Source organism: Hemiscyllium ocellatum, chromosome 28 (genome assembly GCF_020745735.1).
Source record: "Hemiscyllium ocellatum isolate sHemOce1 chromosome 28, sHemOce1.pat.X.cur, whole genome shotgun sequence".
Classification (NCBI taxonomy): Eukaryota; Metazoa; Chordata; class Chondrichthyes; order Orectolobiformes; family Hemiscylliidae; genus Hemiscyllium; species Hemiscyllium ocellatum.
In genome coordinates, this window is record NC_083428.1 from 24,424,928 (window position 1) to 24,452,033 (window position 27,106).

Genomic DNA, 27,106 nt, shown 5'->3' on the forward strand with positions numbered 1-27,106 from the left:
TGTTGGTTGACAGAATGTTAAACATACAGATCACAGAAATGGCATCATTCTTCACTCTAATAGGACAGGATTTACTTGCAATGAGATTTGAGCTATTGAAAACCGGAAACATTTACTATTTAATAACTAGCAGCATGTTGACTAGTCAGATGATGGTTTTATTGTTTATTATGTAACTACATTAATATATAAACATAGTTTCTAACATATTTTATCAATCACACTTTGCTACAAAGCTATCTCATGGAGAACACCAGTCAGTTAATGCCCACAACTTTCAAGCATTTTATAAATCACTGTATAAATAATAAACTTTGATTAAGTCAAAGACTATTTCTTTCACAGCAATTATATTTTGAAGCCTCAAAAGAGCAGAATATTATAACGTATGGTATACAAGATGTCTATCCTTAGTAATCTATTGCATTACATAAAATGTCAAATAAAAGTTCCACTAAGAACAAAAAGCTTCTGGAACACAAAAACACTTGAGATAGTGAAGCCCTCTATACAGGTTGTGGCACATTCTTACCTAGACAATCATGCATACAAACTACATTGCACATGGTCTTTTACCTTATTTATAAACATTTAAGGTTCAATATATGACCACGGAAGAAAAATGTTTCTTAGCAGAAGCAAATTTTGACAAAGAACAGTATTGTTTCAATGGCATGACATTTATTCTGTTGAATCTGTCCTAATATTTCCAATTCGGTTCAGTGTTTATTCCAAATCTTGACTTTATTTACAAAGGATTTAAGTTTTAAACTCCAGACCAGTCCAAATAGAGAAGGCTGCTAACCTTTGATTCAGTGACAGTCACTCATTGGCAGATCTTCTGCAAAATTGGTTGAATGCTACTCTTTTCTGGATTAGTGGTGCTGGAAGAGCACCACTTTTGAGGCAAGGGATGAAGGACACAGTATCATCATTGGATCGTTAGAGGTCGGGTGAGTCAGATGCAAGAGGACAGGGGTAGCTTTCACTCCTTCATGATGTTGGGTCTTACAAGAGGTCACTGTTTTTAAACAAGGAATCCCATCTTTCCTCCACAAAGATCAAAAGCAAATCTGACAGGGATTGCTGGGCATCATTCAGCAACTATGGCAGACCGATGCAAGTCCTGTTAAATCCCTGAGCTATGAATAAATTCCAAGGATTACAGATAATTGGCTTTAATAAGCTTAAGTGACACCCCTTTTTGCTTCTTACTCTATCTGAAACAATTTTGTTAGTGCTAGGAAACAACCTCAGCGACTACTGACAGAATCTACCTCACCCTGGCAACCAATACAGAGACATCCTTACATTCCATTCACTGCTTGGCAATTCATAGTTAGTTTACCTGCATTCACAAAGCAACTGTGGAAGAGCAAGCAGCACTATGTATCTCAAAAGCTTTTGTAAAAATCCAATACAAGCTATGGTAACCTGATATTCTATTTGAATGTGTAGTAAGCTAACAATGAATTAGATTTTTGATTTACAGTGTTTTGGTGGCACAATAAGGGCAGGTAATAAATGCAAACTTAATGTCAACTGAATATTGGCCCAGATCTTCCAGTTTCCAAATAGTTGGACAGTAGATGTAACAGCGAACTGTTATCCATGTTAAATTCCACCAGGCAAATTTTGGCCCATTCACTGAGGTAATTCATATTCACTTGTAAAGTTATTTATTCTTCATTGCAACTTACTATCCCACCTATTTTAGTGTCATCTGCAAATATGACTATAACACCTGTCACTGCATCCAGGTTTTGAATATATATTTTAAATAGTTCAGGTCCAAGGAACTCTATGCTTCTCCACTAGTTACATCTTTCCAACCAGAAAAGACCTATTTATCCCAACTCTCTGCTTTCTGACGAAATGTCTGACTCAGAACTAAAGTTGGAGACTTTGGAGTGTTCCGACTTGCTTACGTGGATAATTACCCAGAAATTGTCAGACTGATCAGAACAACAAGTTTTAACTTGTTGATAATTAAACAACTGGTTCTGGATCTCCATCTCAACCACATCTCTGACACTCCAACTCAAGCTCACCATCCTACTCACTCAACCATCTATCACTCTACCCCCATCTCAAATGAACCATCTTACTTGCTTATATACTTTCAACTACACATTGCATTAAAATGAACATGTATGAGTCAATGGGAAGTTCTAGGTCATTTGAACTTTACTTCCCAGAATATGGCAATTATAGCCATGTAAGGGGAAGATCAGCATTGTTTCTGTGCAGATCCTCTGCAAGATTTCCTGTGCAATGCGTCAGAAGCGAAGGATTCTCCAATGGAAGGGTACTCATAAAATTTGGAGGAAAGTGAGTGGGTACTTTTGTTTGTCTGATCAGGGTCACTAAGGGTCTCTAATCCTAATTGGAAGATCTGGGACATTATATGGGCTATGTTGAATGAGGAACAATGGAAGAACATAAATCCACATTAAAGCAACAATTCAATGCTATTCCAATCTAATTCTGAATGTCCAAATATTTTCTCTGCAACATGCTTGCATTATTGAATGGTTTCAGCAATAACATACATTAATTCTGTGAAAGTTTATACTCCAGTTTGCTGCTGCTCTTGAAGGGATAAACCGGTCTCCACTTTTACTTGGTGATGACACTGGTGAATTTGAAGGTGTTAATGTTCTTCTAACTTCTGATATCTGAACAAAATCCAGAAAGAGAACATGTTGTTAAATTAGTAATAAAAAATCTGAAACAAAATTAGAGTACCCCCAATTTATTTCACAGGAACTTCAGGACTCTCAGCACTAATTTCTTCTGTTTTTGTAGTTGCTGGTGAACATAAAAATTAGAAGTAGCAATTTGGCTCCTCAAACATGCTCCTTCGTTCAATATAATCATGGATGATCTGATTTTGGCTTCAATTTCACATTTGTATCTGATTGCAATAGCCACTGACTTATAAATGACTGGATTGAGTCAAAAGAGTCAGCATGGATCTATTGTGAACATTGTATATAATGAACTTTTGAAGGGGTAACAGAGAGGGTTGATGAGGTGAATGGAATTGATGTACCCAGTATACATGGACTACCACAAGATGTTTGATACAGTGTCACACAACAGTGCTGTGAGGAATGTTATAGTTTATGGAATAAAAGGGGTAGTAACAAAATGGATACAAAATTGTTTGAGGGGTAGGAAACAGAAGAATGGTTAGTGTTTTTCTTTGGATGGTAAAGTTCGTAGTGGAGTTTCCCAGGGTTCTGTATTAGAATGTGTTTTTCCCAAAAATTTAAATGATTTAGATCTTGACATGCAAGGGACAGTTTCAAAGTTTGTGGCAACATACAACTTGGCAATTGTACAAAGAGCACAGAGAGACAGCATTAAATGAAGGATAGTAAAAAGTGAGGTCTGCAGATGCTGGAGATCAGATCTGAAAATGTGTTGCTGGTTAAAGCGCAGCAGGTCTGGCAGCATCCAAGGAACAGGAAATTTGACATTTCGGGCATAAGCCCTTCATCAGGAAGGGCTTATGCCCGAAACGTCGAATTTCCTGTTCCTTGGATGCTGCCTGACCTGCTGCGCTTTAACCAGCAACACATTTTCAGCTTAAATGAAGGATACCAAACAAAAGTGTACAATAGAGCCTAGACAGTGGGTGCATATGTACACAAGGAGAAAGCGAGGACTGCAGATACTAGAGATCAGAGTCGAGAGTGTGGTGCTGGAAAAGCACAGGCGAGGCAGCATCTGAGGAACAGGAGAATCAATGCCTCGGGCATAAGTCCGTTTTTCCAGCCACACACTCATATGTACACAAGTCATTACAAGGTGACAGAATAGATAGACAGGACTGTTAATAAAAAATGCAAAATTCTAAGCTTCATAAACAGGGATGTATTTTACAGAAGAAGGGAGGCATGATGAACTATTAAAGCATGTTAGACCTCAGCTGAAGTAGTGTGTACAGTCTGGGTGCCCCGCTTTGGAAGGTTGTAAATGCAATGGAGTGCAGAAGAGGTTTACAAGAACGGTTCCTGAGAAAAAAAATTCAGTTTTGAGAGAAGACGAGAGGTTGGGACGGTTTTACTTGAAGAGGAAGAGGAGGTTAAGAGGAGATTTGATAAAAGTTTTCTAAAACATGAGGAGTCTGGACAAAGTGGATAGGGAGAAACTATTCCCACTGAAATGGATCGAGAACCAAAGGCCACCATTATAAAATGATTTGCGAAAAAAAGGTAGGTTAGCAAAACTTTCTACATAGAAAATAGTTACAGCATGAACGTAGTGCCTGGAACTGTTATAGTTTAATGAGGCATTCAATAATTAAATAGATCCAATGTGGAGGATTATGGCGGAAACGTTAAAGGCAGTTGTTGCAGGCATGATCGACTGAATGGTCTCGTTCAGGTCTATAACAATGCTGTGGCTCTGCTTTTTAAATATTTGTGCTGGTTTTTCATAAAGAGATAACTGTAAGGTTGTGTTCTCATGGGAGATTACTACTTACATTAAGAAACAAATTAAGCTCTACGCCATTGTTTATTCCTTCTCCTAAGCACCCAGAATGCTAAAGGTCCTTAGCTTTTCACTAGCACCCAGAATGCTAAAGGTCCTCTTTTAAACAGCAAAGAGTTTTAATCATCTTTAAAAGATAGGATAAATATTTAAGTACAAATGAGAATTATGGAAAATTGTTTACTACTTATGTAAATATATTCAATGGTACTTGGACTTGCAGGGTTTCTCTTCTGTTTTTGTAATAGTACAGTGCACCTTTTACACATGACGTGGAGTAGCTGACAGGCTCACTTGGAATGTGGTTCACTCTAGAAAAACATTTTGGAAAAGAATTTTGCTAGTGTGATACATCAGCAATCACCCTAGTTACAGTATTTTGGTTTTGTACAGCTCAAGATATTCGAGTTGAAGTCACAATAGTTACCATTTTTGATTTACATTGGTACAGAGATTAGTGATAAATGCTCACGTCTGCAGGAGCGCAGTACATTGAGATGACTGCATACTTTTTGTCTTAAGAACTGTGGTCAAATTGTTAACCTGACTTCCAAATTATACAGTGAACTTCATTTACTGCATACCTACATGTATTGACTTTTATTGGCTGTTTAATGCAATTTTATGAGAATCCCAGTTGCAATAATTAAATCTATTCTCAATTAATGATCAAAACCTAATTCTAAGTTGGACATCTAAGCTGAAGTCACTGTTCGTGTTCCTTTTTGTTTGCAGCTATACTATTTCTCATTTTAGAATTCAATAATGCAGTCAGAAGATACTATAACCCAACAACACAGCAGAGAACACCACATCACCTGTGCCACTTTGGTTACCTATTTTTCACTTTATAAATATACTAAAAGGCATAAGACTGACTCTCTACAATATTTCTCATGAAATATAAGGAATAGTCAAGAGAACTGGTTCATTTTTCAAACTTCTGGAAGGAGGTATTCACCCAGGACAAGGATATAGACACTAGTGAGATTTGTTTGGAGCATGCTAATAGGCTAGGGGTATTTTGAAAGCAAGAAAGAAGTGGTGTTGGATCTCTTGGAGAGCATCAGGGTGGATTAGTTGCCAGGTTACTGGGAGAGGTAAGGGAGGAGGAGATTGCTGGGGCCTTGACCAAGAGTATCCTCATTAGCCACTGGAGAGGTCCAGGAGGACTGGCGAGTAGCTGATGTTATTCCTCTGTTCAAGAAAGGAACTAGGATAATCCAGGAAACTAAAGACTGGTGAATCACACATCAGTGGTTGGGAACCTACTGGGAGAGAATGCTTAGGGATAGAATTTATGCACATTTGGAAAAGCATGGCCTAATTAGGGACAGTCAGCATGGCTTTATGCAGGAAAGGTCACATCTTATTAACTTGATTGATGCTGTGGTTCTGTTCACTGAGCTGGGAATTTGTGTTGCAGACATTTCGTCCCCTGTCTAGGTGACATCCTCAGTGCTTGGGAGCCTCCTGTGAAGCGCTTCTGTGATCTTTCCTCCGGCATTTGTAGTGGTTTGAATCTGCCGCTTCCGGTTGTCAGTTCCAGCTGTCCGCTGCAGTGGTCGGTATATTGGGTCCAGGTCGATGTGCTTATTGATGGAATCTGTGGATGAGTGCCATGCCTCTAGGAATTCCTTGGCTGTTCTCTGTTTGGCTTAACCTATAATAGTAGTGTTGTCCCAGTCGATCTCATGTTGCTTGTCATCTGCATGTGTGGCTACTAAGGATAGCTGGTCGTGTCGTTTTGTGGCTAGTTGGTGTTCATGGATGCGGATCGTTAGCTGTCTTCCTGTTTGTCCTATGTAGTGTTTTGTGCAGTCCTTGCATGGGATTTTGTACACCACATTGGTTTTGCTCAAGCTGGGTATTGGGTCCAATGTAGTGTACAAAATCCCAACACTACGACCTGGACCCAATATACCGACCACTGCAGCGGACAGCTGGAACTGACAACCGGAAGCGGCAGATTCAAACCACTACAAATGCTGGAGGAAAGATCACAGAAGTGCTTCACAGGAGGCTCCCAAGCACTGAGGATGTCACCTAGACAGAGGACGAAACGTCTGCAACACAAATTCCCAGTTTGGCGAACAGAACCACAACAACAAGCATCCGAGCTACAAGTCTTCTCACAAACTTTTAACTTAATTGAATTTGTCAACGAGGTGATGAAGGTGATCGATGAGGTTACAGCAGTAGTTGTGTTTGCATGGATTTCAGTAAGGCCAGAATATTAAGACGCATGGGATCCACGGTGACCTGACCGTGTAGATTCAAGATTGACTTGCCATAAAAAGCAGAGGGTAGTGGTGGAAGAGTGTTTTTCAGGTTGGAGGACTATGACTAGTGGTGCCGCGCAGGATCCGTCCTAGGACCTCTGCTGTTTGTGATATATATAAAAACTTATTTATATGAAAATGTTTTTGGTTGGGTTGTTAGTTTGCAGACAATACAAAGATTGGTAGAATTGTGGATAGTGTAGAAGGTTTTCAAAGGCTACAGCAGGGTATAGACCAGTTGCAGATATGGACAGAGAAATGGCAGATCGAGCTTAATCCAGAGATCAAATGTTAAGGAAAAAGTACAGTTAATGGCAGGACTCTGAACAGAATTGATGTACAGAAGGATTTTGGGGCTCAAGTCCATAGCTCCCTGAAAGAGGCCATGCAAGTAGATATGTGGTAAAATGCGGCACATGGCATGCCTGTCTTTCTTGGTTGGGGAATTGACTACAAGAGTCAGGATGCCATGCAGCTTTAGAAGATTGCATTCAGTTCTGGTCATCGTATTACAGGAAAGATGTAGAGGCTTTGAAGATGCTGAAGAGGTTTTCCAGGACACTGCCTGGATTAGAGGGTATGAGATATAAGGAGACGCTACAAAAACTCGGGTTGTTTTTTCTTGAACAGCAGAAGCTGACGAGAGACTTGACAGAAGTATATAAAATTATGATATGCGTAGACAGGGTTGACTGCCAGAATCTTTTTCCCCAGAGTTGAAATGTCCAATACTAGGGAGCATGCATTTAAGATGAGAGAGGGAAGTTCAAAGAAGATGTGAGGGGCAAGTTTAATGACACAGATTGAGGTAGGAGTCTGGAACACACTGTCAGGATGGTGGTTGAGGCAGATATAATAAAGGGCACTTAAGGGACTTTTAGATATCATATGAATATAAATGAAATGGGGGGAAATGGAACAAAGGTAGGTATAATGGAATAGTTTAATTTGGCATCATGTTTGACACCACATTGTGGGCTAAAGGCCCCATTCCCTGCTGTACTGTTCGATATTCTATGTTCTAAGTTGACACGGTGGCACAGTGGTTAGCACTGCTGCCTCACAGTGCCAGAGACCCAGGTTAAATTCCCGCCTTGGGCAATTGTCTGTGTAGAGTTTGCACATTCTCACCGTGTCTGCGTGGGTTTCCTTCGGGTGCTCCGGTTTCCTCCCACAGTCCAAAGATGTGCAGGTTAGGTGAACTGGCCATGCTAAATTGCCCGTAGTGTTAGGTGTAGGGGTCTGCGTGGGTTGCTCTTCGGAGGGTCGGTGTGGACTTGTTGGGCTGAAGGGCCTGTTTCCACACTGAGTAATCTAACCTAGACAAACTGTCATGTATTTCCTAGTCACTTGGCCTTGAGAATTTGAACCCTTGCATCTTGCTTTACTGGCAATAAGTATTAAGGCCATAATAGATTAATGCCAAAAATGGATTGACTTATTTTTGTTCATATTATGCAGATGGGCATAAAGCAGTCTCTATACTTTACAAGAAAATAGTTTATCATTTATAAGCACCACTTATAGATAAGGCCAACCTCACTTTAAACAAACGTATCGATAAAGTTGTTTGGGACAATACCATGTGGGTTTCACAGTGACATAAAAATCAGTCAATTCAGATTGATAAGAAGATCTCTTATATAATATTAACCGTTAATTCAACACTGTTGTCAGGAGTTTATTAAGTGCAATAAAAGATGTGTAAAATCATTACACTATATTTATCAAAAACAGTCAGTAGTATAATTGCAAATGTCATCATCCAAAATGTGGGTTATATTTGGATTCAGTACTTGTATTGGAGCCAAATATTGAAGGAAGGGTGTGGGAAGCAGTGCTCATAGGTAAGGATAATGTCAACAATTTGCTAAGCTTGATATGTCAATGTGAGAGATTGAGGACTGAGAGCCCAGACATATGTGCATTTGCTGAGATTCAGGACAGCTAGAGTTCTCTTAACATTTTCTAACGGAATTTTAGCATACCCAGTGAGAGAAGCAGTGATGAAGCTAAAAAATGTGTTGCTGGAAAAGCGCAGCATGTCAGCCAGCATCCAAGGAGAAGGAGAATCGACGTTTCGGGCACAAGCACTTCTTCAGGAGAGAGGCAATGAGGCAAGAAAACAATAGTGAATCAAAGCACAATATGAAACCCAACAAGAAATACTCACACAAGGGACTTTGTTTTCATTCTGAACATTAATTTGTCGTAAAAGTCGTCGTTCATAATCTTGATCCATGGTAAGAGGAGTTGAATGTGATTAAGGCTGAATCAGGAGTCAGCACTGAAATAAGGCAAGAATCAATAATCAGTAAATGAAATCTTCAATACTGTGCAACTTTTACACTAGTAGTCAGCATGATAAATATACAAAACAGCAATTCATTGATTGTAATTCAAATAAATTTTGTCTGAATGTTTGAATCAGAACTTTGACAGACTAACTTTTTGGAAGTGTCAGCACAAAATGAGTGAGACTGCGTATCTTTTTTATTATCGCAGTGAGAACAGAAGAGAGATCAGATAACATAACCAAAACTCACTCTCCAAGGTCCAAACTAGATTAAACACGCTCCCAATGAAACCTGTCTTTGCTTTTTTTGTTGTTTTTGAAGAAAGACGTTATGATGCACTATCAAGCTGACCACTTAGAACCATTGGCTTGCACTTGTAACATAACTATGCATTCAAAGGCATAGTGCAGGGGAGTGGTGGAAATCTAGAGAGAAACAAATATTGTGCTATGGAGGAGAGATTTGGGCACAACAGTTGGTACAAGGAATCTATACCATTGCCCACTCAATGCCAGGAAAGGTCGGTATTGAGAAACCTTTTTCAAAAAGCTGGGATTAAAGCAACTTGCAAGGATATTGGCTAGAACTTAAAGCTTGATTTTCCATAAAGGTGTAAAATAAACTGTTTGCACTATTGGCATCACTTATTACGGTCACAGAGTGAGATATGGCAACAAAAGAAAAACAATATTCAGACAAACCATAATTCATAATTTGTTATCTTGCACTTCACAACAAAATTCCTGAATTTATCAAAAGATCATTCAATGTACTTGTTAAGTGCAGAAGATAAAGCTGTACATTATGGTAGAACCCAGTTATTTTCAATTCACATACGAATCCAAGATTGAATACCAGAAGAATCTTCTTCATTGCTGCATTCCAGTCCACACACCAACCTAGCCTAAATAATTCAGTACAATACCAAGGAATTGTTCGACTTTCCAGCTTTCTCATGAGATGTTAAATCTGTATGTTAAACTTTCTTTTGTTCAAGAGATCCCAGCACTGCGTAATTTAAGACCTACAGAGTTCTTCTGATATCCTAACTAAAATATATCCTTAACGCTGTAAGTTCCTGTAAGATTCAATGAAATGTTCTATGTTTTTTGCAATTGTATCTACTTCATTAAAAATGACAGTGTTTTAAAAAATAAATTTGATGGTTTTTGATACTTTGGGAAATATGATGCTAAAAATTAGATCCTCTATATTGGAATCTTGTACAATTAAAATGGTACCAATAATTTTTAAAAACCAAAACTGCAGGCCTAGCCTGGCCATGCTCCAATCTGTCTAACCGCAAGAATGAACCATAAAATCTTCAAACACTGAACTCACCTCCCCATACCCTATACTGAAAGCTCCTTTTCAACACATCTAACCTTTCTGCTCCATTCTGCTTTTCCAATTACTGCTTAGCCATGTCTTTCATTGAAGACCATCACTTAGTCTGCTTGAACTATCTTACCTTTCCTTCTGTTTTTGAAAGGCCAATTAAAACACACTTCTGATTTATAATCAGAAACATTTTTAAATGTTTGAATTCCACAAAAGGCAATATATTATTTTATGAATTCAAATGGAATTCAAGGTTTGTCTCATTTGTGAGAAGACTATTCAATATGCAATGCAATAACAAACATCTATTCTGCAATGTAGTTGTTTCTCTGGAATAAATCCCCCCGCCATTCTTGCGCACAAATCATTTGAGAAAAAATATTTCTATTCCTAAAAATAACATACAACATTTCATAATGTGGATATTAGTGATATTGACGGAAAGCTGCATTAAACTCAAATAAAACATATAACAAGGAACAACTGGAAGGTAACAATGAACTAGCACAGCAAATGTAATTCATAACTCGACAAAAATAATTTCATTTTGAACTAACTGATAAAGCGGTTTCTATTTGATATTATATGATACAGCGTTTGAGTATCAAGCTTAAGCTTTTGGAAACATGAAGTGTCTTATCTAAAGATACATTGCATGCTAATACACAACTGTGATACTATTACAACTTGTAGAGCAACAACACTAACTGAAATTTGAGCTGCTTTGAAAGTTACTCAAGGTAATGCATCTGTATTACTGTTCAGCCCACTTAGGGATGCAGTGTGTTTCTCTCCTACAGGAAAAAAAATAGGTTGATGGTCATTGATTGTTGATTAATCATAGCAATCTGTTATGATTCTAACATATAATCACTACAATAGAAGACAAATTAAATGGCTTTAGCAATTTCTATTTTCCTGCTTCATTGGATTATAACAGGTGTAAAATGTTGATATTCTTAAAGATAGCTATTGGATAAAACAAGCTTGAGTTCTGAATTTACAAAACAAACTACATCCTTTTAAATGGGAAATACATTAGGAGAGACCCTCTGAGTTGCATAACAGTTAAGTGTTATTGAAAAAATAGATGATATCAACCCGAACAAAGGAAAAGTTAGAATTAGGCATAGTTACACTGAATTGTTGGGAAGGCAATGGTATTATCATTGGATTATAAAGCTACAAACCCAAGCAGTGACCCAGGTTCAAATGCCACCATTGCATGGAATTTGAATTCAATGAAAATCTGGAATGAAGAGCCTCATGATGATCATGAAATCAGAGCTGATTGTGAGAAAGGCCCATCTCGTTCACTGATGGCCTTTAGGGAAAACAAAAAATCTGCCTTTGCGACCTATATGTAACTTCAAACCCACAATGTGGTTAACTCTTAACTGACCCTAGGCAATAAATGCTGGCCGAGCCAGTGCCAGCCCATCCTGTAAATGAATAGGTGGTGTGCTTCTCAGCAATGCAGTCCATAACAATCTTACTTCACCTTGTCCAAACCAGAAAAGTGCTCGCCTTTGAAAGGGCATTAATTTTAAATTTATCTATAGAAGCAGTATATCTCAGACGAAGTTATTAATCTATGGAACAAGCCGCCTAGCATCACTTGGAAGACATTAGTATTATTTCATTACAAACAAATTAGGTAGGTTTACTTCAGTAAACAACTTTTTGGGATACAATGTGCACAAATTGTTTGAGATACGACATGTGTAGTCTGTGGTTCTGAAATTACTGAGGTTTTTCCTCACAATTTACAAAGCAAGTGATTGATTATTAAAATTAATCAATTACTTTATCATAACACCACACAACTGCCCGGGTGATAGGAGTCAATCTTATGAACAATGATCCTCCATCTCTAGCAATTCTTTTGTTTAAAAGTGATGGGGCAATGGTTGCAGCAATTGGTTGCAATGAGAGGAATCCACACTCTAAGGCACACTTTAGGCCTTCTACTTTCACCAACCTTTTGATCATCATGTGGCTTGATGTCATATTTAATTTCATAATTTTCTGCGAAGCACTCTTGGATGTTAACTTAAAGGTATGATATTTTTAAAAGTTCCTGTTGCTGTTACTAATTATTAAAATGCACTGGCTCTTTCCAAAGCACTACTGATGGCAATACTACTTTCTCAAAATGATTGACTAGATTTTAAAATCAGGTTCCTACTGGTACAGAATATAGTCATAAGAGATCTACAGCGCATAAAAAGATCCGACAGATCAGAGTCCATGCTGGTCACAAACAACCACCTAACTATCGATTCCCATTCTTCCAGCACTTAGCCCATAGTCATGTATACCTTGGCATCACAAGTGCACGTCAAAACACTTAAATGTTTTGAGGATTTCTGTCTCCACCATCCTTAGAGGCAGTGAGTTTCAGATTCCCACCATCCTCCTCAAAATTCCCAGTCACTGATCCTTTCATCAAGCGGAAACTTTTCTTCATATCTATACTGTCTGAGCCCCTTCATAATTTTATACATTTCAATCATTTCCTTAGAAGGGATAACAACCCTGGTCTGTCCATAACAAAAACACTCCAGCCCAGGAAACATCCTAATAACTTTCCACTGCAAGCTGAACAGTGTTACCATATATTTTCTTTAATATGTATTCCAAAATTGCATACAATAATCTAGCTGTGTCCTTAACAATGCTTTATACAGTGCCAGCATACTTTCCCTGCTCTTAAACTGTATGCCTCAACTAACAAAGACAAGTATCCCACTGGCCACCTTGACGGTTTAACGGACTGGGGTACAGAAGAATCTCGATTATCCGTATTTAGGACTACTTGAATAAGATTTCAAGACCCTGATGCTTGGCTAAACTGTGTTACCCCAGCATTGAATTATCCGAACAAAATACTCCCCACCCATGATGTTCGGACAATTGAGGTTCCTCTGCACGTGCACATAAAAGTGCTTGCAGTTCATTCTGAATTCTCTTGTCTTGCTGGCCCTGCCCAAAATGCATCATGTCTCATTTACCTGTTTGGAATTTCATTTGCCACTGATCAACCCATCTGACCAGCCTGTCTATATTCTCCTGTAAACAAAGGCTGTTCTAGCTATTTACCACCCCACCAATTGTTGTATCACCTGCAAACTTACTGATCAATCATCTTGCATTCAAATCTAAATTGTTTATTTATGTAAACCACAGACAAAAGGGCCCCAATACTGACATATGTGGGACCCCACACGACACAGATCCTGTCAGTAAAACACTCCTGAACCATTAGTGTTTCCTGCCACTCAGACAACTGTGGATCCAATTCACCAGATTTCCATCGATCCCATGGGCTCTTACCTTTGCTATGAGTCTCCCATGTGGGATCTTTACCAAAAGCCTGGCTGAGGTCCAAGTAGACTACATCAAAAGCATTGTCCTTATCTTCATGGTCACCTCTTCAAAGATGTCAATTAGGTTGGTAAGACATGACATTCTCTGAACAAAATAATGCTGATTAGATTAAATTACTTACAGTGTGGAAACAGGCCCTTCGGCCCAACAAGTCCACACCGACCCATTGAAGCGCAACCCACCCAGACCCATTCCCCGACATTTACCCCTTCATCTAACATTACGGGCAATTTAGCATGGCCAATTCACCTAATCTGCACATTTTTGGATTGTGGGAGTAAGCCGGAGCAACCGGAGGAAACCCACGCAGAAATGGGGAGAATATGCAAACTCCACACAGAGAGTTACCTGAGGCAGGAACAGAAGCAGGTCTCTGGTGCTGTGAGGCAAATCCCTTGTTCACCAAATCAAGATTAATTTTGTCCCTTAGAATTGCTTCCAAAAGTTACCCCTCCAACAAGGTTAAACTATCTAGCCTATGGTTTTCAGGTTTATCCGTTCCTTCTTTCTTGAATAATGATACCACACTGTCCTCAAGTCTTCAAGCATCTCCTGTGGGCAGAGAGGAATTGAAGCTTTTTGAACATCTTAATATTTCCTCCCTTTCAGGTCGTAAGCGTGCTCGCTAAGCCGGAAAGTTTGTCCTCAAACATTTCGTCACCAAGCTAGTAACATCATCAGTGAGCCTCCGTTGAAGCACTGGTATACTGTCCCATTTTAAGACCATAAGACATAGGAGTGGAAGTAAGGCCATTCAGCCCATCAAGTCCACTCCGCCATTCAATTATGGCTGATGGGCATTTCAACTCCACTTACCAGTGTTCTTCCCGTAGCCCTTAATTCCTCGAGACAACAAGAATCTATCAATCTCGGCCTTGAAGAGATTTAGCGTCCCGGCCTCCACTGCACTCCGTGGCAATGAATTCCACAGGCCCACCACTCTCTGGCTGAAGAAATGTCTCCGCATTTCTGTTCTGAATTGACCCCCTCTAATTCTAAGGATGTGTCCACGGGTCCTAGTCTCCTCGCCTAACGGAAACAATTTCCTAGCGTCCACCCTTTCCAAGCCATGTATTATCTTGTACGTCTCTATTAAGTCTCCCCTTAATCTTCTAAACTCCAATGAATACAATCCCAGGATCCTCAGCCGTTCCTCATATGTTAGACCTGCCATTCCAGGGATCATCCGTGTGAATCTCCGCTGGACACGTTTCAGTGCCAGTATGTCCTTCCTGAGATGTGGGGACCAAAACTGGACACAGTACTCCAAATGGGGCCTGACCAGAGTTTTATAAAGTTTCAGTAGCACATCTCTGCTTTTATATTCCAACCCTCTTGACATAAGAGACAACATTGCATTCGCTTTCTTAATCATGGACTCAATTTGTGTGTCTTGGTCTGCTGTGGTGGATGGTCACTTCCAGTTCTTTTTCTGAGAGGTTGGCAAATTGGGTCCAAATTGATGTGTTTGTTGGTGGTGCTCCAGTTTGAATACCAGTCCTCTAGGTGTTCCCATGCATGTCTCTGGATGTGTTATACCTTCTTGTAAACATCTTGCAGATGATGACCACACTACTCCAGCCCCATGGCTTTGTGGTAGCCCCCAAACCTTCCAAAACACTGAATCAACTCTTTATGAATCTAAAGTACTAACAGGGTAAAAATAATGACTGCAGATGCTGGAAACCAGATTCTGGATTAGTGGTGCTGGAAGAGCATATCAGTTCAGGCAGCACCCGAGGAGCAATAAAATCGACCTAAAGTACTAACAACCAGCAGAACAAACGTCATTTACAAAATATCCTGCAAGGACACTAGCCACCAGGACACACTAGCACCAACTAGCTACCAAAAGACACAACCAACTATCACTAGCATCCTGACACACAGACAAAGAGGGACACAGTTCGCCTGGGACAATACATCCATCCTGGGATAGGCTAAACAAAGACATGCACGGGAATTCCTAGAGTCCTGGCATTCAAACCAGAACTCCATCAACAAACAGATCTACTTGGACCCCATTTACCAAACTCTCAGATCCTCTCAAACCTGAACCATAACCTGAGCTACAAATCTTCACAAAAATCAATTTTCTCCTTTTTTTCTCTCAACAACCTGTAATTTCATCTGGGCCTGGATATTTGTCAAATTTATAAGACTGCCAGACCATTCAGATCTTGCTGTCAATGGTAATTTGTTTAATTGTATCACAGATTTTCTCCCTCATTTCTATACTCATGTCGGCCCTCTCACTAGTCAACGCCGACACAAACCAGTCACTTACAATTCTACCAATATCCTCTGCTTCCAGGCACAAATTACCACAATGGTCTACAATGCACCGTACTTTTTCCCTTGTTACCCTTAAGGTACCTGCAAAAGAATTTAGGATTTACTTGGCAGTAAGTCTGTTCACTGAGCTTGAAGGTTTGTTTTCAGACACTTCGTCACCATAATAGGTAACATCATCAGTGAGAGCCTCCGGTGAAGCACTGATGATACGTCCTGCATCTCTATGTCCAGGTCTTGGTTTCTTAATGTGGGTGCTGTAATTTCAGGTTCATTTTTTTCAAAGAAAGGTAGATAGGACCTAAATCAATGCGTTTATTGATGGAGTTCTAGTTAGAATACCATGCCTCGAAGAATTCTCATGCATGAGAGAGAGAGAGGGAGGGAGATGGAACATAGCATCACAGACCCTCACTGTGGATGTTACCTAGTATGGTGACAAAACGTCTAAAAACAAACCTTCAAACTGAGCGAGCAAACTTACAGACGTATCATCAGCCTGAGCTACAAATCTTCTGAAAAATCATATACTTGACAGTATCATTTCATGTCCACTTTTAGCTCTAATCCCCTTTTTATGTTCCATCTTGCTACTCCTATACTCCTCTAGGGCTTGTGCCATTTGAGCCCTTGGTACCTGTCCCAGCCCTACCTTTTTCTCTTAACCCAATGCTATATATCCCTCAATATCTAGTGTCTAGCTTTCACCACCTGCATTTTGCCTATTGCATGAAGACTGACACAGTATTAACTTTCATTCATCAGTTCTTAACAAGTGCTGTATTACAAGCTGTTTTGGGAGTTTTTTTTCAGACTACCAACATCCGCAGTTTAATTTTTCATCTTTAAAATAAGGCCTCATCTGCATATTAAAAAAGCAACACTACTAATGGCAGCACATTCCCTTACCAATGATGATATCTTAATGCCACATAACTAAGTTCACGATCAGTAGTCCCAATACTGGCGATGGGGAAAAGCACAACCTGATTGTTGCATGTGCGTATAATAGTGGCACTGTAAGATTAGTTACTTTAATGTGGATGTGAAAAATGGTTGGGTCATCTTAAACACATGAATGAATCTAAGTTACCTCTGACATGTTTTAAAGAATTTAAAACATGAGAGACAGAGAGCACACAGAAGCATTGGCCAAGACACCAAAGCAAAACACACTCTCATGTTTGCAGTGAAGCTACATTATTCTTCATCAAGGACAACCCCAAATCCAGCAAGAAGTGCCTTGCACAACAGCTTGAAGAAAAAAAGGACTGAGATCAGCAGGATCGAGAAGAAACAAAGCCTCGAGCACTGACCATGAAGGAATGTGGCCATCGGGCACCTTCATGGAAAGTCAGCAACCGGCGTATTCCCCTCCACGCCCACAGTAATCCTCACTCCCCCTCCACCATACCTGCAATGGAAGGTGAGAGAGGGCAACCTCCACAAAACGGCACGATGAAAACTCGCAGTCACGTAACCATCCGTGTCACTGATTCCCGGTTGAAACATCCACCTCTCGGATCCCCCTCCTCACCCAGCAGCTCCGACCGTGCACCCCTCTGCAGCCCGGACAATATGGCGACCGCACTTCCGGCGCCGGGCGACCGTTACCATTGTGACGTCACGCGAATTCAAACCTCCACAGGAAGTGCGCTGTTGCCACGGCGACGCGGCGAGTCTCCATGGTTACGCGATCACAATAAACGATATTGGCAAAATAATATATAATAGGCTTTCCGGCGCGCGGATCCCGCGGCCCGTATTGGTATGTCCAGCTGTAATGAAGGGAGTGTGGTTCCGATCCGGAATGCCGAGGTGGGAGTGGGCTTTTCGGGGCTAGCGGGAGGGGGTGGGGGCCATTCGGACGTGAACACTTCCCAGGTCAGTCAGTGAAACATGGCGGAGGAGACGGTGGTGCCCATGATGTTTTTATTCCTCTTTCTGTTAATGAAACGCCGCGCTGAGTTTGAGGGTGCCAGCATCGAGAGGAGGAACGACGCCCAGCGGAGGCTGAGGTTGAGGCAGTATTTCCAACAGCGGCAGAGGAAAATGATTTTGGTACGGGGGAAGGTTTGAGGGGAGGGAGGGAGGTGGTGGGATTGAAAACAGAACGAAATGTGCGCTGCGACACAAAGGGCAACAGGGGAAAAAGAAGTTGGACTGGCGACCGCGCGTTTAATCCCAACGTTTAGAGCTCTTGTCTAGAGGACTCGAAAAAAATAAACAGAAGAGGAGCTATTTAAAGCGGCGATGTTTGTCCACACTCACTCGTCCACAACTTGAATCCCGACAGGAGTTTGTAATCTCACTCAGACCTGCAATATCCGAACAAATGGTGTAAAGTGAATTTGGCGGGCAGATGAATTTTGCATTTTTGGATTCCGTTACTTAAGAGAGGAGAATCTCAACTGAAATTATTGATGAGATTAAAATACCGTAAGGTATGAAACACATTTAGCCCTACTTTTGACATATTCCGCAATACCCGATAAAATTGAGATTTAATCGTTGATTCCAGATCAGGAGGTTTTTTTTGTTAAGACGGCGGGCTGTTTGGAGAACGTTAAGAGTACCTCATCAGAAAGATATCATGGTAGCTTTTGAATAGGAATTCGATAATCATTCGAAATACAAACAAAATATGTGGGGTAAACAGAGGAGTGGGATTAGGGCTTCTTGAGCTGTAAAATTGCAACATTCTTTCTCAAATGTCTTGTTTGCGTTTATTCAGAAACTGCATGGACGGTGGCGAAAGAGTGGTTATATAAACCAACTAGCTATTCTCAATTACGATAGGATTTATTGCATGCTGACTGTAATGCTTGTTTAGTTGGGATGCTCTAAACTTCGGTTACTTTTGTTCCGTAAACTTGTTAAAACGTAGATAATTTAGTGTTGCAGTTGGCTTTGATCTGATAACTAATTCTGACATGTGAATGCACTAATTTCCCTTCATCAGTGCAGACGTTCAGATCTAAAACCTAATGTGAATTTTAGCATTTGTGGAAAGGAACTGAAAAGGAGTCTATTTTTCCAAACAGAAAAACGTGATTTGAAACTTGTCAAGTCATGAAGATGTACAGCACAGAAACAGACCCTTGGGTCCAACTCTTCCCTGCCAAGCAGCTATCCTAAATTACTCTAGTTCCATTTGCTAGCGCTTGGTCACATTCCTCCAAACCCTTTCTATTCATATACATATCCAGCTGCCTTTTAAATGTTGTGATTTTCCCAGTATCCACAACTTCCTCATACCTTTCATGCACCAGCTTCTACGTGAAAAAGTTGTCTCGGGTCCCTTTTAGATCTTTCCCCTCTCATCTAAACCTATGCCCTCTAGTTTGTGGGTGGCACGATGGCACAGTGGTAAGCACTGTTGCCTCACAGCGCCTGAGACCTGGGTTCAATTCCCGACTCAGGCGACTGACTGTGTGGAGTTTGCACGTTCTCCCCATGTCTGCGTGGATTTCTTCCGGGTGCTCCGGTTTCCTCCTACAGTCCAAAGATGTGCGGGTCAGGTGAATTGGCCATGCTAAATTGCCCGTAGTGTTAGGTAAGGGGTAAATGTAGGGGTATGGGTGGGTGGCGGGTCGGTGTGGACTTGTTGGGCGGAAGGGCCTGTTTCCACACTGTAAGTAATCTAATCTAATCTAGTTCTGGGCTTTCACACCTTGGGGAAAAGACCTCGTATATTTAGCTTGACCCATGCCCCTCATGATTTTATAAACCTTTATAAGGTCACCCCTGATTCCTGATGAAGGGCTCTGGCCCGAAACGTCGAATTTCCTGTTCCGTGGATGCTGCCTGACCTGCTGTGCTTTAACCAGCAACACATTTTCAGCTCTGATCTCCAGCATCTGCAGACCTCACTTTTTACACCCCTTAGCCTAATTAGACAACTAATTGTCAAAATTCTTTTTTGGATTGGAAAGTAATTGTGAATTTTGAAATAGTTAAACCCTAATATTTGGACCCTAAGCAAAATTCCAAAGGCCTATTTCGTATGCCAAGCTAATGTATTTTTCTTTTAATCGTATTTGTGTTTTGATTGAGACACTTGAGATGGCGCCTGTGCCCGTATGAAATGACCATCCATACCTGATTGTAAATGTCTGAATGGAAGTTAATTAAATAGAATTCAGGTTAATTCTGTCTAAATTTGTTTTTCTAAATTTGAGAAAAAACAAATTTACATTCTATTGCAAGCTTAAGACCTTACTGAAAAGTATATACTTTGTGAGATACTGTTATGCTTCCTAAAGTGGTAAAATCTTATTATGTTCCAGTAGCCCCTTTCTTTCATTCCAACACACTTTGCTGTAGTCAATACTTCTTTAAAAAAAACCCTACAAAATGTGGGTTCATCCATTCTGTGAATACACACACTCCTTGCTATGTTGTTTTATTATTTGTTCTGGTGCATACAAGTTGCTTTAAATTAGCTTCGCTTGTTTCCCCTAGGTATAATAATTTAAAACCTCATTTCTAGTGACTTAAATAGGAAGTTAGTAAGATATTCATCCAAAAGAAATTTTTGGCAACAGTTGTGTTATCATAGCTGAAGTGTGTGTTTCTTTGTAAATGTCTGTCATGTTCATACATATTACAATACCATCATATATCAGGAAGCAGGTGCTGGCTATAACAACCTATGTACTTTATACTATAACTTTTAAATAAAGATAGCTCAAGTTCAGCAGTTTCACTGGATAACTAAGCAGTGCAATTGTAATAATACTTTCTTTGATATTTGCAGATGGTGATGGCACGCGGAGGTTGTAGGTGTAACTGTCGTACAAGAATCTGGTGTAAGCCAAGAACTTCAGACTGGTGGGAACGTGTGGTTATGAAGGACTTTCAGCCAAATGATTGGCTGGAAAATTTCAGAATGTCTAAGGAAACATTTTTTCATATTTGTAATAAGCTGAAACCCATGGTTTCTCGTCGAAACACTCACCTTCGTCCTGCACTCCCCTTGGAAAAGAGAGTTGCAGTAGCATTTTGGCGACTTGCTACTAATGTAGAATATAGAATTATTAGTCATTTGTTTGGGATAGGTCGATCAACTGTCTGTAAATGCGTAAGAGAGGTTTGTCATGCCATTGTGTCTCTCTTAAAGCCTCTGTATCTCAAAATGCCCTCTAATCAAGAATATGAAACAATAGCTCAGATGTTTGGTCGAAAATGGGACTTTCCCCAATGTGTAGGTGCCATTGATAGTTGCCATATACCTATCATTGCCCCTCCACAGTATCACAAAGATTACCTAAACAAACAAGGGTGGCATTCAGTTGTGTTACAAGGTGTAGTTGATGACAGTGGGAAATTTTGGGATGTATGTACTGGATTTTCTGGGAGTTCTCTTGATACAAAAAATCTGAGGAATTCTGCTCTATGGAGACTGGCTACTGAAGGAAGGCTGTTCCCTGACTGCTCAAGAGATATTCTGAGAACACCAGTGAAATACCTGCTGATAGGCAGTTCTTCATATCCACTACAGGAGTGGCTCCTGAAGCCATATTCTGAAACAGCAAAACTAACACAGCATCAACTTGTGTTTAACTACAGGTTAAGCCAAGCTCACACTGTGATAGACGATGCATTTGGACGACTCAGAGCTCGTTGGCAATGTCTTCTCAAGAGGAATGACTGTAGCCTTGAACTTATTCCAACAATGATCACTGCCTGTTGCATTCTTCATAATATCTGTGAAAAGCATAATGATAGTTTTAATAATGACTGGAGGGGTGTTCTTAGGCAGGAGGAATTTCCTCAGCCAAAGCAAGTAATGTCAGATAATACAGTCGATAGGCAAGCCGAAGAAATTCGTCAGGTATTGTCTACATACTTTATGAGTCAAGGGGAGAGCTAACTGTTAGCTTGAGTTTGTCACAATAGCATTTATGTAAATAATGTAAGATATATTTTCAATATGATTTTCATCATTGGTTAGGAATGCCTTGGTATTGTATACTGATATGCTGTAGCAATAAACCTGTAATGCTATTTCCTTTTTTATTGTAATCATGGTAAAATCTATTGTGATTTTTATAGTACTACTGTCAGCCTTCAGTAAGTTGGTTAAATGTAGAGCTGCTGAAGTCTGAATAGCTGTTGAGGTCTTGAAGAATATATTTTGTTTGTGTACTCGGTTCAAGGATTTTCAGTCAAGCTCAGTTTAGCAACTATTTTCTCATACTTGAAACCAGTTTGTACAATTATTTGCAAAAGCCTTTAAACAGAAACTTAAAAATCAAAAGATAATGATGAACCTTTGTCCGGATAAAGTGAAAAATCAAAAATGCATAAGTAAATACCAAAGAAAAATATACTTAGCACAAAGGTTAGTTTAATACCTCAGATTAAAATCTTTAAAAGCCATCATTAAATTACAGCAAAAGACCATATTAGAAAGACAAGACAGAAAAATTTGCAGAAAAGAATGAAAGACAAAAGTTTTCAGGAAGTAGATTGTTGAGAGTAATCATCAAATTTCCAACTGTAACAAATATTTTTAATTTAAAAAGTGTTTGCCAAGTTTGTGTATACTCATCTAATTACATGTGGATGATTTACCCTGACAGCATGTACTGAATTTAACAAGTAAGAGGTTAGTTTTATTGTGCAAAAATGCACCCAGGTAAAAATGTAAAAATATGTCCTGAATCTCACAACTTGCAAGAAAATGTATACACGTCAACCAAACATACAAAATAGAAAATACAGAACAAATGAGATTAAATTGGCTAAGTTAAAGATCAATAAGAATAAAATCATAAGAATTCACTGGTTCTGAATGGCTATCTGCTCTGGCTGTAGCTGTTCAATGACTTTGTTTCATGGCCAGCAGTTTCAGGTTGTACATGATGTCTTTTCTTTCTGAAAGTGCTGCTGTGGAAGGTGAAGTCTTTTGAAAGTTCTCTGCCTGCTTGCAGGAAGACAAATGCAATCACACTTTGCAGATGGGGTTCAAAGCTTAAATGGAAGGTTGGGGAGAGAGAGATGGCATCTGTTCACTCTAGCAGATGATGTGATGTCTGTCCAACTCCCAAATTCAGCAACCACAAAAAAGTTGCAATGTCACCTCTATCCACATTTTATTTTTAGACATTCTGTATACAGCCAAGATAATGTTTTTTGTAATTAGGGTGGCATGGTGACTCGGTGGTTAGCACTGCTGCCTCATAGCACCAAGGACCTGGGTTTGATTCCAGCCTCTGGTGACTGTGTGGAGTTTGCACATTCTCCCTATGTTTACTGAGTGCTCTGGTTTCCTCCCATAATCCAAAGGTGTGCATGTTAGGTGAATTAGCTGTGCTAAATTGCCCATAGCGTTGGGGATATGTAGGTAAGGTGCATTTGTCAGGGGTAAATGTAAAGTAATAGGATAGGTGGAATAGGTCTGAGTGGGTTACTCTTTGGGGGTTCGGTGTGGACTTGTTGGGCTAAATGGCCTGTTTCCACACTTTAGGGATTCTATGAAAAGAATTTCAGATGCTTGCCCATGCTTTATTAATAGCAGCTGCAAATGTGTTGCTGGTCAAAGCACATGCTGCGTGGCCTGCTGTGCTTTGACCAGCAACACATTTGCAGCTGTGATCTCCAGCATCTGCAGACCTCATTTTTTACTCACTTATTAATAGCAGGCCAACAAAGGCTCAGGTCTTCTGATTAATGTGATGATGTCAGTGTACATTGCCATATCAATTATGGGATCTCACAAAAGTGTGGGAGTACCATCTACTTGGGAATTTTGCAGGAAGCTTCAACTTCAAAATAAATAAATAATCTTTGAGAAATGTGAAGGACTCCAGCCCAAATTTTGACACTGCCCTTTTTCACTTACCGTGTCCTGGAGTTCCATGTTTCTGACTTGAATGTCTAGTTCTTGAGAAACATGGTGCATACCATGGGAGTTTTCTGTGCCAGCACAGGATCATCTTTGGAAGACAAACCATGCCCCCTTTTTACTGCAGTTACTGCCATACTTGAATGTGTAAAGGTCTAAAGCCTATTTAAGAAAGTATGGAGAGAAGGTAAAAAAATGTGGTGCTGGAAAAACACAGCAGGCCAGGCAGCATCTGAGGTGCAGGAGAATCGACGTTTCGGGCATAAGTCCTTCTTCAGGAATGAGGCTGTTGTGCCAACCGGGCTGAGATAAAAGGTGGGGGGGGGGGGGGGAGTGAATTTGGGGAAGGGACATTGGGAATACGATAGGTGGAAGGAGGTGAGGGTGATAGGTGGGTGTGGAGAGGTCGGAAAGAAGATTGCAGGTTAAGAGGGCAATGCTGAATTGGGTTGGGACTGAGTTAAGGTGGGGGGAGGGGAAATGAAGGTGGAGAAATCTGCATTCATCCCATCTGGTTGGAGGATTCCTAGGTGGAAGATGAGGGGCTCTTCCTCCAGGCGTCGTATGGCCAGGGTCTGGCGATGGAGGAGGCCAAGGGGGAATTAAAATGTCCAGCTACGGGGTGGTTGGGTTGGTAAGTCCAATTGCCCCGTGGCTGAACACTTTAACACCCCCTCCCACTCTGCCAAGGACATGCAGGTCCTTGGCCTCCTCCATCGCCAGATCCTGGCCACACGACGCTTGGAGGAAGAGCGCCTCATCTTCTGTTTAAGAACCCTCCAACCATATGGGATGAATGCAGATTTCTCCAGTTTCCTCATTTCCCCCCCACCTTATCTCAGTCCCAGTCCCTGGATTCAGCACTGCCCTCTTGACTTGCAATCATCTTCCCGACCTCTCCGCCCCTACCCTATCACCCTCACCTTAACTTTCTTACACCTATCGTATTCCCAGAGCCCCTCCCCCCTACCTTTTATCTCAGTCTGCTTGGCGCACCAGCCTCATTCCTGAAGAAGGGCTTATGCACGAAACGTCGATTCTCCTGCTCCTCGGATGCTGCCTGGCCTGCTGTGTTTTTCCAGCACCACATTTTTCAACTCTGGTCTCCAACATCTGCAGTCCTCACTTTCTCCATGGAGAGAAGGTAAGTACTGTATATACTCGAGTAAAGGTTGATCTCATGTAAAAGTTGATCCCCTTTTTTGGCCAAAAAAATCTGGAATTTTCCATATATCTTGTGTAAAAGTTGACCCTAGTTCTTCACAGATAACAGATCAACATTGGTAAAACAAGGTATTATCCTATATATAAATGTTACGAAGAGGAGATGAAATGTTTTCTCCTGCTATTATGTATTTTGATGCATGATTCACACCAGATTCACGTGTGAATGTTTAAGATGCATCAGGTCAGAGTCGGGTGACAACCTTCCTTTGCGTGCAGCTCAGCTGAACTCAGTTCCTCTGTAGCATTCATGAAATACAATCATATTACTGAAATTCGTTTTTTTATTTATTCATTTAGAAATCAGTTGGTTTAATTATACGGTATTTTGGACTGGAGCATGAATTTCAGCCCCTCAAAAGCAGTATCCATGTAATAGTCAACTACATAGATTTTAAACTTAAAAATTATTCTAAAAAGTTAAACTATTACACGAGTATATGTGGTATGTAAAAGGTTAGGATTAGTTAACTGTTTTAGGGGTTTGGCTGGAGTAAGTGGAGTAGATTTATTTCAAGTGGAGAATTTATTTTAAATGAGAATGTAACTACAGGATACTAATCTAGTTGTGGGTGGCACAGTGGTTAGCACTGCTGCCTCACAGCGCCAGAGACCCGGGTTCAATTCCCGCCTCAGGTGACTGACTGTGTGGAGTTTGCACATTCTCCCTGTGTCTGTGTGGGTTTTCTCCGGGTGCTCCGGTTTCCTCCCACAGTCTAAAAAAATGTGCAGATCAGGTGAATTGGCCATGCTAAATTGCCCGTAGTGTTAGGGGCAGGGGTAAATGTAGGGGAATAGGTCTGGATGGGTTGCGCTTCGGCAGGTCGGTGTGGACTTGTTTGGCCGAAGGGCCTGTTTCCACACTAAGTAATCTAATCTAATCTTAATCCAGGTTGTGATATGGTCACCTCATGTTGGAACTCTCTCCTGTCAGGAGTAGCAGCAGTTGCCGGGGAGCCAAGGTTTAAGAATTTGCCTCTGCACTGATATGGTTTTCAGGTCCTGGTGGTGGAGAGGGCTCACTCAGGCAACCAGGGTAATCAGGTTCTGATGTGCAGGATGGTGGAAGAGGCTGGAGGATTCCACAACAACAATACATATATATTTTGATATTTATTTTAACATTTAGATTTCTGGTTTTTGAGTAAAGAATGGGTTTTTCAGTGTGTTCAAAATTTATGATTAACTTGTAAGTATAGTATTTCATCTAGCCATTGTGATTTCTTTGAAAAATAGCTTTTGAGGCCTAACTTCAGAATGACTGGGTCTGTGTCTAGAACTAATGGACTTTTATTCATTTTAGATTGCTTTGCAACCTAGCAAGCTATATAATTGAACCTCAAAGTTTGTTGGAGATTCCTGAAACTTTTTTTTAAACTTAAGAGGACCACCCATTGTTTAGAGAGTGAAGTTTATAAAATACTTGGGAAGGTGGAGCAATGTCATTGAACAAACAGCTTCTACATATATTGTTATATTTATCATTAAAAAAAGTGGCTACATTTCAGAAATATTTATTGGCTGTGGAGCATGTAGGGATGTCACAAAGATGAGGAAGACGGTATTTAAGTATTGCATGTGTCAAATTTCAATTTTTAAACTATGATGGTTTTCCTTTTTAATTTTTCAAAGCATGTGAGCGTCATTCACAAAGCTAGCATTTGTTGTACATCCCTAATTGCCCTCCAGAAGGTGACGGTGAGCTGTCGTCTGAACAGTTGCTGCCCTACTCATGTAGGTACATTGTTGTGCTGTATGGGAGTCCCAGGACGTTGAACCAATGATAGTGAAGGAACAGTGTTATAGTTCCAAGTCATGATATTTACCTGCCTACCTCCCTTGTTCTTCTAGATGACTGGTAGACATATTTTGCAATGTCCAGTCTACTGATGACTGTACACCATCTGCCAGATCAAAGCTCATCA

General features: G+C 40.4%; 2 protein-coding genes across 4 annotated transcripts in view; one reads left to right on the forward strand and one right to left on the reverse strand.

Annotated features, from left to right (window-relative positions):
- Nucleotides 1-17,698, reverse strand: part of fzr1a (fizzy/cell division cycle 20 related 1a) — a 41,430-nt gene extending 23,732 nt beyond the window's left edge. The window contains exons 1-3 of the mRNA XM_060846171.1: nt 17,520-17,698; nt 8,959-9,072; nt 2,553-2,678 (exon numbers count right to left, since the gene is read on the reverse strand). Of these exons, the coding sequence (XP_060702154.1) occupies nt 2,553-2,678; nt 8,959-9,027 (195 nt within the window). The 5' untranslated portion in view covers nt 9,028-9,072; nt 17,520-17,698. The remainder of the gene's footprint in view (nt 1-2,552; nt 2,679-8,958; nt 9,073-17,519) is intronic.
- An 83-nt stretch (nt 17,699-17,781) lies between these two features.
- LOC132829101 (uncharacterized) lies at nt 17,782-22,125 on the forward strand. 3 transcript variants are annotated; one of them, XM_060846419.1, is made up of 3 exons: nt 17,782-17,873; nt 18,402-18,549; nt 20,865-22,125. In XM_060846419.1, exons 2-3 carry the CDS (start codon nt 18,529-18,531, stop codon nt 21,978-21,980), a joined length of 1,137 nt encoding a protein of 378 aa, XP_060702402.1. In that variant the 5' UTR covers nt 17,782-17,873; nt 18,402-18,528; the 3' UTR covers nt 21,981-22,125. The 3 variants fall into 3 exon arrangements, with proteins under 3 accessions (XP_060702402.1, XP_060702400.1, XP_060702401.1); XM_060846417.1 differs by lacking the exons at nt 17,782-17,873; nt 18,402-18,549 and adding an exon at nt 17,970-18,166; XM_060846418.1 differs by lacking the exon at nt 17,782-17,873 and having other exon boundaries at nt 18,228-18,549.
- The last annotated feature ends 4,981 nt before the right edge of the window (nt 22,126-27,106 follow it).